Source organism: Manacus candei, unplaced genomic scaffold, assembly GCF_025592945.1.
Source record: "Manacus candei isolate 608988 ecotype Guabito, Panama unplaced genomic scaffold, ASM2559294v1 h1tg000083l, whole genome shotgun sequence".
Lineage (NCBI taxonomy): Eukaryota > Metazoa > Chordata > Aves > Passeriformes > Pipridae > Manacus > Manacus candei.
Window position 1 is genome coordinate 3026237 of NW_026138131.1, and position 12401 is coordinate 3038637.

The 12401-nt window shown below is 37.1% G+C and overlaps 1 protein-coding gene across 11 annotated transcripts in view; it reads right to left on the reverse strand.

The window, feature by feature from the left end:
• CASK (calcium/calmodulin dependent serine protein kinase) overlaps positions 1 to 12401 on the reverse strand; it is a 201223-nt gene that overhangs the window by 27444 nt on the left and 161378 nt on the right. For all 11 annotated transcript variants that reach the window (XM_051811680.1, XM_051811678.1, XM_051811673.1 and 8 more), the window contains 4 exons: positions 8314 to 8502; positions 7720 to 7798; positions 2917 to 3002; positions 928 to 996 (listed from right to left, as the gene is read on the reverse strand). In XM_051811680.1, the coding sequence (XP_051667640.1) occupies positions 928 to 996; positions 2917 to 3002; positions 7720 to 7798; positions 8314 to 8502 (423 nt within the window). The remainder of the gene's footprint in view (positions 1 to 927; positions 997 to 2916; positions 3003 to 7719; positions 7799 to 8313; positions 8503 to 12401) is intronic.

Sequence of the window (12401 nt, forward strand, 5' to 3'; positions counted from 1 at the left end):
TTTTTTCTTGCAAACAGACTGTTCTGACAACCACAGTAGCAGTTTCTGTGTATTCTAGCATCTGCTGAGACACAAAAACAATTAGGGTGAAATCACAGCTCTAATTAAGATAAGGTGCTTGACTTCAACAGGGGTTGTGATTTCACTCTCGGAATTCTAATTTGGGAACTGTTTGCGCAGTTGAACATGTGGCACAGAGAGACTGGCATCATCTACACAGTGCAGATGCCATCTGTATGCTTAAATTGGAACAGTGGCTCTCAAGTAGCCATCTTCTACAATTTAATTCCCTTCAGTTGCAATCTGGAACGTAACTTCGTGAGCAGGAGGGAATTAAACACTGCTGTGCAAAAACCACAACACCAACTTTCCAGTTCAACAAGAACTAACTCCAAATCTGTTTTCCTTCTGTAATGACATATACCATCTTTTCATGGAAACATAGTATTAAGCCACATGTAACTGTTACACACAACCACCACAAATTTACCTCAAGGGGGTTATACAGAAATGGGTTCTTCAATTAACCCTTAACAGCCCAAAGCAGCAATATAATATTTAAAGCCTAAAAACCAGGAGGAGTGTTCCTCAGCTTAGGAACTTTAACAGACTTCCTGAAGAACAAGTTTAAATGGTCATTTTTTTAAAGGGGCTTCCTAAGTGCAGGAGTTGAGGATCCCCTTTCCTATTTTTTTTTTAAATAGGCTGTAAAGAGTTAGTTAAGGTGCTGATGAGATGAATATGAAGGCGGGGCTGAGTAGGTAGGTGGGACCTACTCGTGTTCCGTTATCTTTGTTGTAAAATTGGTGTGCGTGATCTAACAGGACAGGCAGAAACAATTTCCCAGAAAGCAGTAACATTCAGCCATCAGCAGGCAGTTAGTTACAGGACTGAGGGAGAAACAGGATGGCTCATTAAATTCATTACCTCACAGGATGAAGACTGCGTGCGATAACTTGGCACAATCTTAAAGGTGATACTTCCACGCATTTCCCTCTGCAAAGAGAGAAGCACTTGTAAGACACTGAAGAGAAAATCTCCAAATCACCGTTGCTGGAAAGGAAAACATCACTGTTCGAGAACAGCAGCATGTTTTCCTAAAGTAAATATTCAGAAAAGCTAAAATGCTATGGTTAAGTTGTCACTTCACCTATAAACAAACTTTTAAATCATCTCTCATTAATCTAAAGGATAAACATACATTATCAGTTTGTTTGCCTGACCAGGTTTCAATGCCTAGAACCGAGATTCAGAGATGTGTAGGTTTTTTCCATGTCAATCTTTTATTTGTAGCTATATTCCCTGTGATTCGCAGACACTCTGCTACTAAAGTGACATTTTCTTCCCTTTCATACATGTTAAACAGCAAAACTGTATTCACAATTTCTGGAAAGCGTCACGTTACAGTAGTAAAGGTAGAAATGTCAAAAATAGACTTTCATCAAAACAGAACACAGAGTCTGCTAGTTTGCATTTACTATAGTATAAGAATATTCACAACAAGTAGCAACTGCAGAATGGCAGTAGATTGTGGCAATGTATTTTCTTAAATAGCAATCTGAATATTAGTGCCACTACAGGGCTGACAACTGCAGGACTTGGTCTGGGCAGAAATCACTTCAAGTAATTTCAGAGTTTTAACACCTTCTCTCTTTGGCTGGCTTGCTGTGACCCCTAAAAATGCTATTTGCCTGGACTCCCTTTAAGCTTGTCTGTATGGCTCTGGAACACAACAAAAGGATTAGTGATACCATCCACGATCCCAAGGTTAAGGTTGCAGGCAGAAAAATGTACAAGTGTTATGGAATATCAAAATGACTCTACCAGCAAGGGCCAAGATGGAGTTTTCCTGGCAAAAGACAGGCTGTCTGAGCTCAAAATATTGTTTTTTTTCCTTTGTAACACCAATAACCATGAGCGCAATAGTTATAAACTGAAAGAAAGGGGGGTTCCAGCTACATGTAAAGAACATATTTTTCCCTATGATGATAATTAAGCACTGCAACAGGTTGTCCAAAGAAGCATCTGACCTGTCAAATGTCTGTCCTTAGATATTTCCCAGGCTTAACCAGGCAAAGCCCCTGAGCAACCTGGGCTGTATTTAATGTTGACCCTGCTTTGTGCAGGAGCCTGGACTGGAGACCTCCTGAGGTTACTTCCAATATTAATGATTCTGTGATTTACTGCCTCTGTATTTGTGTAGCAACGATACCAACAGTCAAGAAAAGCTTCTTTCCTCTCATAGTCTACTCAGTGACCACATCTGGTGTAGACTCAACAATTAAAATAAGGGCATGACTGAGAAACCTGATCTAGCTGAAGATGTCCCTGCTCATTGCAGGGAGGTCAGGCTACATGACCTTTAAAGGTCCCTTCCAACCCAAACTATTCCGTGATTCTATGATCTTTATAGACTAACTTGGGATGAGTAATAGGAGGAAAGCAGTAGTTTTGCTGTTATGATTACAAGAGACAAGAGAAGAAACTCCTGCATTTCAATGAACAAAACTCAGATATTTGTATATATTTGTAAAATGTATAAGAGTCACACATGAAAGTGAATTGCCTGGAGAGTTTGGGCAACCTCCACTAGTTAAGTTTTTTTAAGAGCTGGCTAGACACACATCTGTCAGGAATGGCTGGGTGTCAATGATCTTTTTTGTGGGACTAAATCGAATAAATAAAATTACACCTGAACCAGCCCAGTGTAGAAGGTTCAAAAAAGCCACTACTGAAAACAGGGGAGAGCCTGTAGAAGGCTTTAAGAGCTGAACACATGAACTCTTTCATTGCATGCCTATGCAGTCTATCAAGAACAAAAGAAAAAGGGGAAGTCAGAACACAATTACATAAAAATTTTGTCTAAATAAGACAGGCACTTTTATAGAGAACATGAGAAATATTTCAGGCACTTACAAGCATTTTTTGTAGTTGTTCTACAGTTTGATTTGCCACACTGATTCCGTTTATTTCTCTGATTTCATCCCCTACATGTAGCGTACCTGCAGAGGTAACAAAACACACAAATCACCTCAAACATGCTTTTACAATTTGAGATAACTGTAAGACAGTTCTAATATTCACAGAAAGGCATAAACACAAAACAACATCAGAATAATTTTTTGGTTAGATTCAGAAAAGGACTTTGTATTAGCTGCCAAAGATTACAAATCTGTCTTTCAGAGTGCAGTGAATACACCCACAAGAGATGTGCAGGCACCCTATAAAGTCCATGGGTAAAACATCAGAGCCTTACAAGGACGCTGCAAAAACCCACACATCAAAAAGAAGGTCACCAACAACTTGTCAGCTGGAAATGTTCAACAGAGATATTCAAACAATATTTTATCAGATGACTACTTAATGAAGTTTGGCTTCTGCATGTAGTCTTGATTTTATCTGTCAGACCTCTGTATTTTTTCATTTCTCTGATTTTGATTTGCCATAGTGACAGCATGCATTTTCTGTATGGACACTTGACTCAAGCCTGAATACAAATGATTGGTGTCAGATGATGAAATAAACACCTGCTTGGCTTAGGCAAGTCATAAACTGACCTGCTGAAGCCGGAATGGGAATGGGATGCTACTACATGGCTCTAAGGCACCACAAAAGCTCAACAGGGAGAAGCACCAAAGGAATTATCTTCAGGATTAGAAGCAACCTAGGAGGCTTTTTGAATGATAATTTCTGACTTAAGTAGCTCAAACCCACCTAATTCTCTAGCAGTTCTCACAAAAACCCTTCCATGGTTTATTATTAGTCAGAAGAGGTTTTCCATACATAATGAAACATGACAAGACCATTTACTTCACATATTTTCCTTTCTGCTGTATGATTTAAAGAATTTGTGCAAATATACTCTTCCAAATACTGTACTTCATACAATTACTGTACCTATTATAAATAATCTTACTCTGAAAACAAGGAAGTGGCAAACATTTCCTAAACTAAAACACAGCTATAGAAAATTACCTGAAAAAAAGGCCAATCAACTACAATCCTGAAAACCCCTTAGAATTCTTTTTCTGAACCAAAATTATTTTTCCAAAGAATACGATGGAAGCAAAACTTTCAGCTGGTACAAACATAAGAAAATCAAACTGTGTGCCTGCTAAACACAAGCACAGCCTGAACCAAGGAGAAGAATCCTGAAAAGCTCTGTTGCTCTGATTCCCACTGGTCTGTCTCTCTTCTGTGAAACAGTAGCTCACTTGGCAGTGCTACAGGAGAGAGCCCAGAGTTTACAAAAACTTTCAGTACTCTAAAGAGTAACTTGTTCAGCCAAATTAAATACTCTGAACAATTCAACAGGGGCTGATCTGCTGATAGTGAAATTATAAAAGAGGTCTAATCACAATTTTTGTCCCAATTTTCTCTTCAGTGGAAAAATTATCACAGTTAATAGTTCACTGAATGGGAATCCAACAGTCCTGTATCTGAATTTCAAATTAATCTAGTTCACATCTAGAATATTAATGATCAAATCTCTAGTGAAACACTTTGAAAGTTCAGTTTTGTCAGACTTTCTGAGGAAAGCATTCACTACTTGATTCTTTAAAAATTATTCTAAAAAAAAAAGGGGGCTCTGTGTTGACTCCATCATGCCAAAATTTAACTGTGTTTGAAATAAGTTTAATTGTTCTTAAACAATAATACTGAATCAGAAAGACCATACTGCCTGGAATAGCATAAAGATTCTTTGACATTATTCAAAACATAAATCTGATAGAATTAAATATTAGAATGAGAATCAGATTCAGTAATATCCCTGTATCAAATCATTGCAATAGTGCACGCAAATAAAATATTCTCTTCTGGAGCATTCCCCATTTCTGCTACTCTGACAGAAGTGAATATTGTCATGTTCATGACTGTAAAGGAACAGCATACATAAAAGTTGGGAATAAAGCATGGACATTAGCAGCAGATGGTCATTCTCTTTTGTGGGGGTGGATGCACTGATAAATCACAGAAAGACATTTTCTATCTGAGGGGAGAAAGGTTTATCATTTGCTGAAACATTTTACTCTCTAAAAATACTGTTGTTGGAAAAGTGTTCTTGACATCTTTGAATAACAAGCCTTCTCTAACATTTGTAACTCCCATGATACCTTTGCTTAACCAGATTTTGGCTGGTTTTGGTTCCTTTTCTGTTGGCAATGCAGTGTTTATTTACAATTTAAGCTATTCAGGACTTAGTGGTATACAATACATCTGTAATAGCAAAGAATAGATATATCTCTGAAAGTAAATGATTTCCTCCTTTGTCTTTGCAAGAGAGAGTGAGGACAGTTTGAGGAAGTGCATGCTCTTGCTCTGCACAGAAGTATGAGAAATCCCACCCTTTTAGGAAAAAGACGGAACAAAATCTTGGATTCCCTATTCAGAAACATATTTAGTAGCCATAGGAAAATTCTGCAGCTTGGAAAATGAAGGGCTGTGAACATATAATCACAGTTTCACAGAGATTTTGTTAGAATTGAATAAACCTTATCAAGGGTAACTGTATTTTAAAAACCGGTGTCAATTTGACATTAAATCACTTTAAGAATGTAGCACAGACAATGCACAACTGCTGTTTTTCTGTTGAGGTTAAATGGCAGCCAATGGTCCTCTCTCGTCTTTGGAAATCTTTTTAAATGCCATATTGGGACCTCTTCTTAAGTGCATCTTAAGAATGAATTCACTTTTAAGCACATAAGCTCCAAAATCAGCAGCAAAGAACACACGGGTTAAGGTACTGAAACCTGCTGAGAGATTTGGCTCTATACAGATCCCCTGAAAATAATATTTATGGTATGAGCAGTCTAAACAAAATTCACAGGTAGAAAGTAAATGGACAACTCAGCAAAGTTAAGGCACAGACTCCAAGGTGAAAGTTAAGCCTGAGATCTATAATACAATTAATTTACTTGTCCTAAAAAAGCAGACAAGTCAATAAAAAGACAATTTTTAATGACTGAAACTGGTGTTTAATTTTCATTGAGCTGAATCCTCTGGAAGGTGCAAGTAGATAGAATCTTTAAAAGCCTCTCTTCCCACTTTAACTCCCCCACCTTTTGAATAAGAACAATTATAATCAGCAGGATTAGATACAGCTGCCACAGAGATAGGAGGCTACTTCACAGCAGCTATTTTGTGATTGGGAATTGTGCAGTTTGTACTTAATATTGCTGAAATTACACAGTTCTTGTAACCCTCTCAGTAGATTTATTATCCACTCATTGCTGTTATTGTCTGGCAGTTTTCTATACAGCAGACAGCAGAAAAAATTACAAAACACCCCTTGAAAATCAATGAGCCACAGACCTTATCAACAGTATTCAAAGAAGGTGCTTGAGATCACTGTCAAATTACATTTGCATTGTTCTATTCAATAAAAATATTCTAAATAAAGGTATGTTGAATGAAGAAGTGAAACCAAGAGGTATCTAGAACACTAACAAAATTGGAAGCATTAAAAAATAATGAGTGACAATACTGAAGTATACTTTACTTTCAGATTAGACCTATGGACAGAAGAGCTACATTAGTGAGATGAAGCATATAGAGAATAGGTTGTATTTCCAAAATCTTTTGAAATAAAAGACATTGTATAATGAGAAACAACAGAGTTTTAATGGGCACAGTTGGATTTTTTGCTCAGCTTTAACAGGTTTTAAAAGTTTCATTAGCCTCATTATGGAACAGCCATGTGAAACAATACTCTGCAGAGCATCAACACTACCTAAGCAGAGCTGAAAGAAAACCTTCTTCCTGGGAATCTTAAAGCAATCTCCTTTTAAAATTCACTTTTAGATGCCAAATAAATTTTGATTTAAAAGGTCCTCTAAAAAATATAGCTCTATCTGAATTGCATCTTTGGTTGTATGAAATCTTTTCTCTTTCCTGCTTCTTGACAGTTTTTACCAACACTAATGAGCTGAAGTGAATGTTTTCTCTTCCTAATTGCCTGCTCCTAGGTTCCTCTGGAATAGAACAGTAGGCTAGAGGGAACTTGGGGCTGAAAAATGATGAAAAATTTTGTATTCATCAAAAGAAAAAGATGGCAGTCCAAAAAAGTTAAAGTAACCCTTTTAAGGGTGCAATCCAAACTTGCAGCTAGCAACACAGCAGGAAAGTTCATCTGTTTGAAGTGGGAGAAAACCCTGTTATTTTTGACATGTGATCTGGAAACACAAAATAGAGTAAAGGAGAAAACTGGAGATGAGAAAAAAATGTATGTTTGCACAGTTTGTTATAGCAGTGAAAACTGAAAATAAAGAGTCAAGTTCTAGGCACAAGTAATATTTTTATTTCAAAAAACATTTTTGTAAGCCTCAACTTAAAAAATACAAAGGTCCTCAAGAATTGTATTGGACAAAGCTCTTTCATTTTTGCAAGGAACAGCATTGTTACTTGTCTTGTTTTTTAAACAGAAGATAAAATAAGCGCAGCTCCATCCAGAAATTATTGGCATTTCATTGTCTTGCTGAGCTATAATCAGTAATAGTATAGCAATTATCCTAATTAAGACCTAAATGAAACACAGTGGCCCCTGACCTGAAAACGCTGGCAGACATCTGGAAGGTAACTAAAGCAGTTAGCAGAGTCCATCCAGATACAGAGGTGCACTGCTATGGAATAGCAGCCATCAAAATGAGGAGTATGTACCATTACACAGCTTGTACAAAATTACTGTGTTTGAAGACAAAACTGTTCATGAGACACGCTTACCTTGCCGGTGAATCATTCCTCCGTGCATAATTCTTGCCACGATGCAATGGTTCAGCTCATTCATTTTTAAAGTGATTCCCTAGAAAAAAAAAGAAATGTTTATACTTTTAAAAATAAACCACTAAGCACTGTGATTCTTGAGTGGTTAAGAACAGTCACTTTTCCTAAAAGCTTGAAGGCAGGGTATAGATTTTGAGATTAAAACAAAATCTTTGTCATTCAAATACGGGCAGCGAAAACAGATACTATTTATAAGTGAAGATGCAACACTTTAACTTAAAAGCATATAAGATTCTGGTTTGTTAAAGACATGAGTTTGCATTGAAGTGTGAAGTGTCCAGTTTGGTTTAAAGCTTAATTTGCTATAATTACTGCGAGGTTGACTTAAAACCAGCTCTAGTGGTACAGTGTGAATGCAGACACAGCATTTCAAATTAAGAACACAGACAGGAGGACAATTATCTACAATGGCTGCTGAACTATTCCGGTCTGTTGGCAACCCCACTTCAAAGCGCAGAATTTGCCGTCAAAATCATTGTAATACTGGTCTTCACCAGCACAGAGTCAAGAAAAACACTGAAGTTCCATCCATACCATTGGCTCATCCGTGTTCTTCTGGAACTGCACCAGCCGAACCCGCGTTACGTTCTCCATATCCATGTCGCCGTTGGCGCTCTCTGGAGAATCCCCGTTTAAGTATGGAGAGGTGGGAGGAGGGGTGACCCTCAGCGCTTCGTCACTGTAAACTTCATGTGCCACTACATCATGAGTTTGAAGTAAGGCCTAGAGGAGATTACAGCAACGAAACATCAGACTTGCATCACCTCCGATGCCCCCCGCTCATTGCCTCTAAGTATTTTTGAAGTTTTTCAGAAATTAAAGGAAATCCAAGATATTTGTGCCTCGCTTTCTATATAGGAACTTTTGCCTTGAAGGAGTCTAAGATAAACTTCATCAGACTGTAAATGCAGGCAGACATACCTAGCATTTAAAATCAGCATGAGTTAACACATTTTTTTACCGCAGACACATCAATGAGAATGATGCTGCCTCCCTCTCCCTCACCTTCTCAACAGCTGCAAAGTGCCAGAATGAAGCCATCTTTATAGGCACAAACACAGAACTGGGAATTCACCTTTCTGAGCAAACTATTCTATAACAACTATTCTATTAAAATGGAAAGGTATTCAGATCCCACGGCATTTCATTCTAATAAAGGCAGAGTGTGGATCAGTACTGACTCAAAGAATGAAATTCTGGTCTTTTTGTTTACTAGCAAAACTGCTTCTGTACTGTCCCCTACCCCTAGAGCAGGGACACAGCACCACTACACTGCATTTAAAATGCCTGACAAAAACTGCATTGTAAACCAACAAACTGCTCAAATACTACTTCATTAGCTTTGTTGTTTCTTGATGCAAAGAATGATACAACACATAATTGATCAAATGTACTAAAATATCTTTGAGAAGCAAAACAACCAACTGTGTAAGAACTCCAAGCTGGGGCAAAGACATGAAGCTTGTATAACTGTAAAAAGGGTAACAAGTAATATGAGATAAAAGTTGGACAAAGCATAAATATTAGCAAACCAGTATTCAATAGGATCAGGGTTTTTTTATGGAAAATTCCACTGTTCTCCAGGATACCTTCAAGAGCCACACATCTCATCCATTTCACATTTGCATTCAACTCTTAATAATGAGTATGTTATAGACAACTTGCTTCTGTCCAAAAACTAAATCCAATTCATATGTGAACATGCTGGCTCTACTCCTACACAATCAAGGACAGAAACAGATCTGCTTTTAAACCCAAAGGGATGGGTTTCCCAGATAAGAATTGATAAATCCAGTCTAGTTCCTACAATATCTCTATAAAAGTAAAGGTATGAGCCACCACTGCTGTTAGGTCAATCTATATTATAGTTAACATCTTTTTAATTTTCATTTAAATGCTCACAGCTCTTAGCTTGCAAAACTCATCAGTCTTGCAAGGCTTGAGATTGACCATCTAGAATCTGTTCTGGCAGAGAACCCTGACTCTGCAACATCTTAGTCTTCAGTTAAAGTGTTTATGCAAAACTTACACTGCAAAAAGTACAGAAAAATCCCTAGAAGATGTAGAAGTGGAACCCAAGGCAGAAATGGGGTTTTAATGGCCTCTACAAAATCCTAAATTTGTTCCCAAGGTAGCACTTCTGAAGTGTACCATGTTATAAAAGATAATTTCACTAGAGTTGGGAATTCAGCATTGTAACGATGGAATGGAATTCCCTAAACTAACAACGCTCTGCCCACATTCCCTCCTGTTCTTCTAGTCTTTCAAGCTCACCTACACAATTATTATTTTTAGTTAAATACTAACCTGTATCTGCACTTTCTATTTTTCATCTTATTTTGAAAACCACTAAGCTAAAGTTTGCAACAATTCCTCTGCACTGGTCTGCAATACTGAAGCAACATTTTATATTAAGATCTTAACATAAGTTAAACCACTTTAGCAAGGTTTACTTAAATTTTGACTTATTTAATTAGGTGTCAATTTATGTGTGAATACTCCAATGAAGGTTTAGGAATTTAGCTTAATTCTCATTCCAGTATCTGAAAACTGTTTGCAGTTGTCCCAAACAGGACGAGAGCTGATGTTACAAAAAGCATCCATTGTAGGAGTGAGTGTGGTCTTGGCTCTGTAACAGAGTAGGATTATCTCCTGTGATTCCTTCAGCTCAACCTACTCAAAGCTACTTACTCAACTTCACCATCCCTGGAGGTATTTAAAAGTCATGCAGATGTGGAGTTGAGGGACATGGTTTAGTGGTGGACTTGGCACTTCAGGCTCGATGATCTTGGAGGTCTGTTCCAACCTAAACAATTCTGTGATTCTATGCCCCCTGTAAATGTTACACTCTCCATGCTTTAGAATTACATTTCTTATGTAATTCAGGGCCTTACATTTGTTTCACATCAAGCATTTGCTTTGCTTGATACTATTTTTAGCAATAATATGCACCTTGTAGGAGCTTAAAATAGGGCACTTTGAACATTATTAAAGGTTGATTTTACTAGATGACTTCTGAATGTGTTAACAAAAATTAACACAAATTCAGAAATACCAGACATTAAAGTACAGCAAGCTCAATTTAAATACAGGAAACATTTAATCAAAAGATTGCTATTGACTTTACTTAAGGATACTTGTTTTCTGTTAATTTTGATAATTTAGATTTTATTTCCTGTCTTTTTCCTTTGCAGAATATGATAATCTTGCTAAAAATAAGTTTAATGAGAACAAGTACTTTCTACCATATTGCAGGATCACTGTCTGCAGAGAGGAGTGTAGGAAGGCACATGATGATGGATAAAACTTCAGTATGTAATTAAGTAAAAGTCTCCTAGAACAGAATGCTTAAATTGCTGCAACATAGCAAACATACATAATAGAATCTTTTAGAGATGAAACTGGAATGTTTGAAAAACTACTGGAAGTTGTGTAATGGAATAAAAGCTCCTTGAAATGCGTACTTAACAAATGAGGTATTTGATAGTATTTTAAAGAATTCTTAAATTAATTAGCTGCTGAAAGACCTTTATACAGAATTTACATACACTTCTTTAAATTGTTAAGTATGAACAGATTAAATTAATAATTTATTCCTGTACCCATAAGATGCATGAGGGTAAAAGAAAACCAAAGCAACAAAACCCCTTGAACTCAAAGATCTCAGTTAAAACACATATTTTATTGCCTTTGGTTCTGTAAAGGTCTGTACAGTCTAACCCACTAACACTGTGGCTAAGTAAACAAGACAGACTACACTCTTTTGTCTTCATAGGGATACACATTAGATAATAACATAAATAATAGTAAAATAGTCTGTTATCATACAGGTGTTAATGCACATGATCCTACTTATTACACCTTATTGCTTCAGTGTCTGTGCATTAATAATGAGAGTATTGCCCTGTGCAATTGCTGGCAAACACATGGAGTGTAGGCTGACAATATGGTTTTGTACAGTTACTCCCTTTCCTTACAGTCTCTATATTAAGGGCTTTGGCTCTGAAGGGAAGTTTGGTAGAATACAACAAACACAAGCATAACTTTGTTAAGGTCTGCAACCCCCACAAAGGTGCATCTGGAAGCTGGTGTGGGAATGATGGGAGAGGATGGAGTTGCTCCTTTGACATCTGGAGACTCTGCGGTATCTGCACTCTACAGGTGTGGATCCACACCAACTTTTGCTGGTTTAACTGCTACTTTACACTCCTCCCTAACCCAAACTGTTTCTGTTCCTATGCCCATTCTGGCTCTGACAGTATTCCTGTTATCCTAAATTCTTTTTGCTAAATGGATTGGGGTTTTTTTGAGCAATTTTCTACTAGTTTAGCACAGTGCTGAAGTGCAGTTTCAGGTGAATGCCAGCACAACTGCAAGGGAGAGGATGAAACATGAGAAGAAGGGATGATGTGATTTCAAAAAACTAGCAATTTAGCTTGGGATGCCATAGACTAATTTGCTGAAATTACTACTCATCAAAAATAGTTGTTATGGAATTGCAGCTTATTCCTTATAAAAACCCACTTTTTATACAATTGCAGCAAAAGAATTCTGACAGATGGTTTTAAATTTATGATATCAGGAAACAGAGATAGCTATAAAAGAGGATTTTCAACTCATTT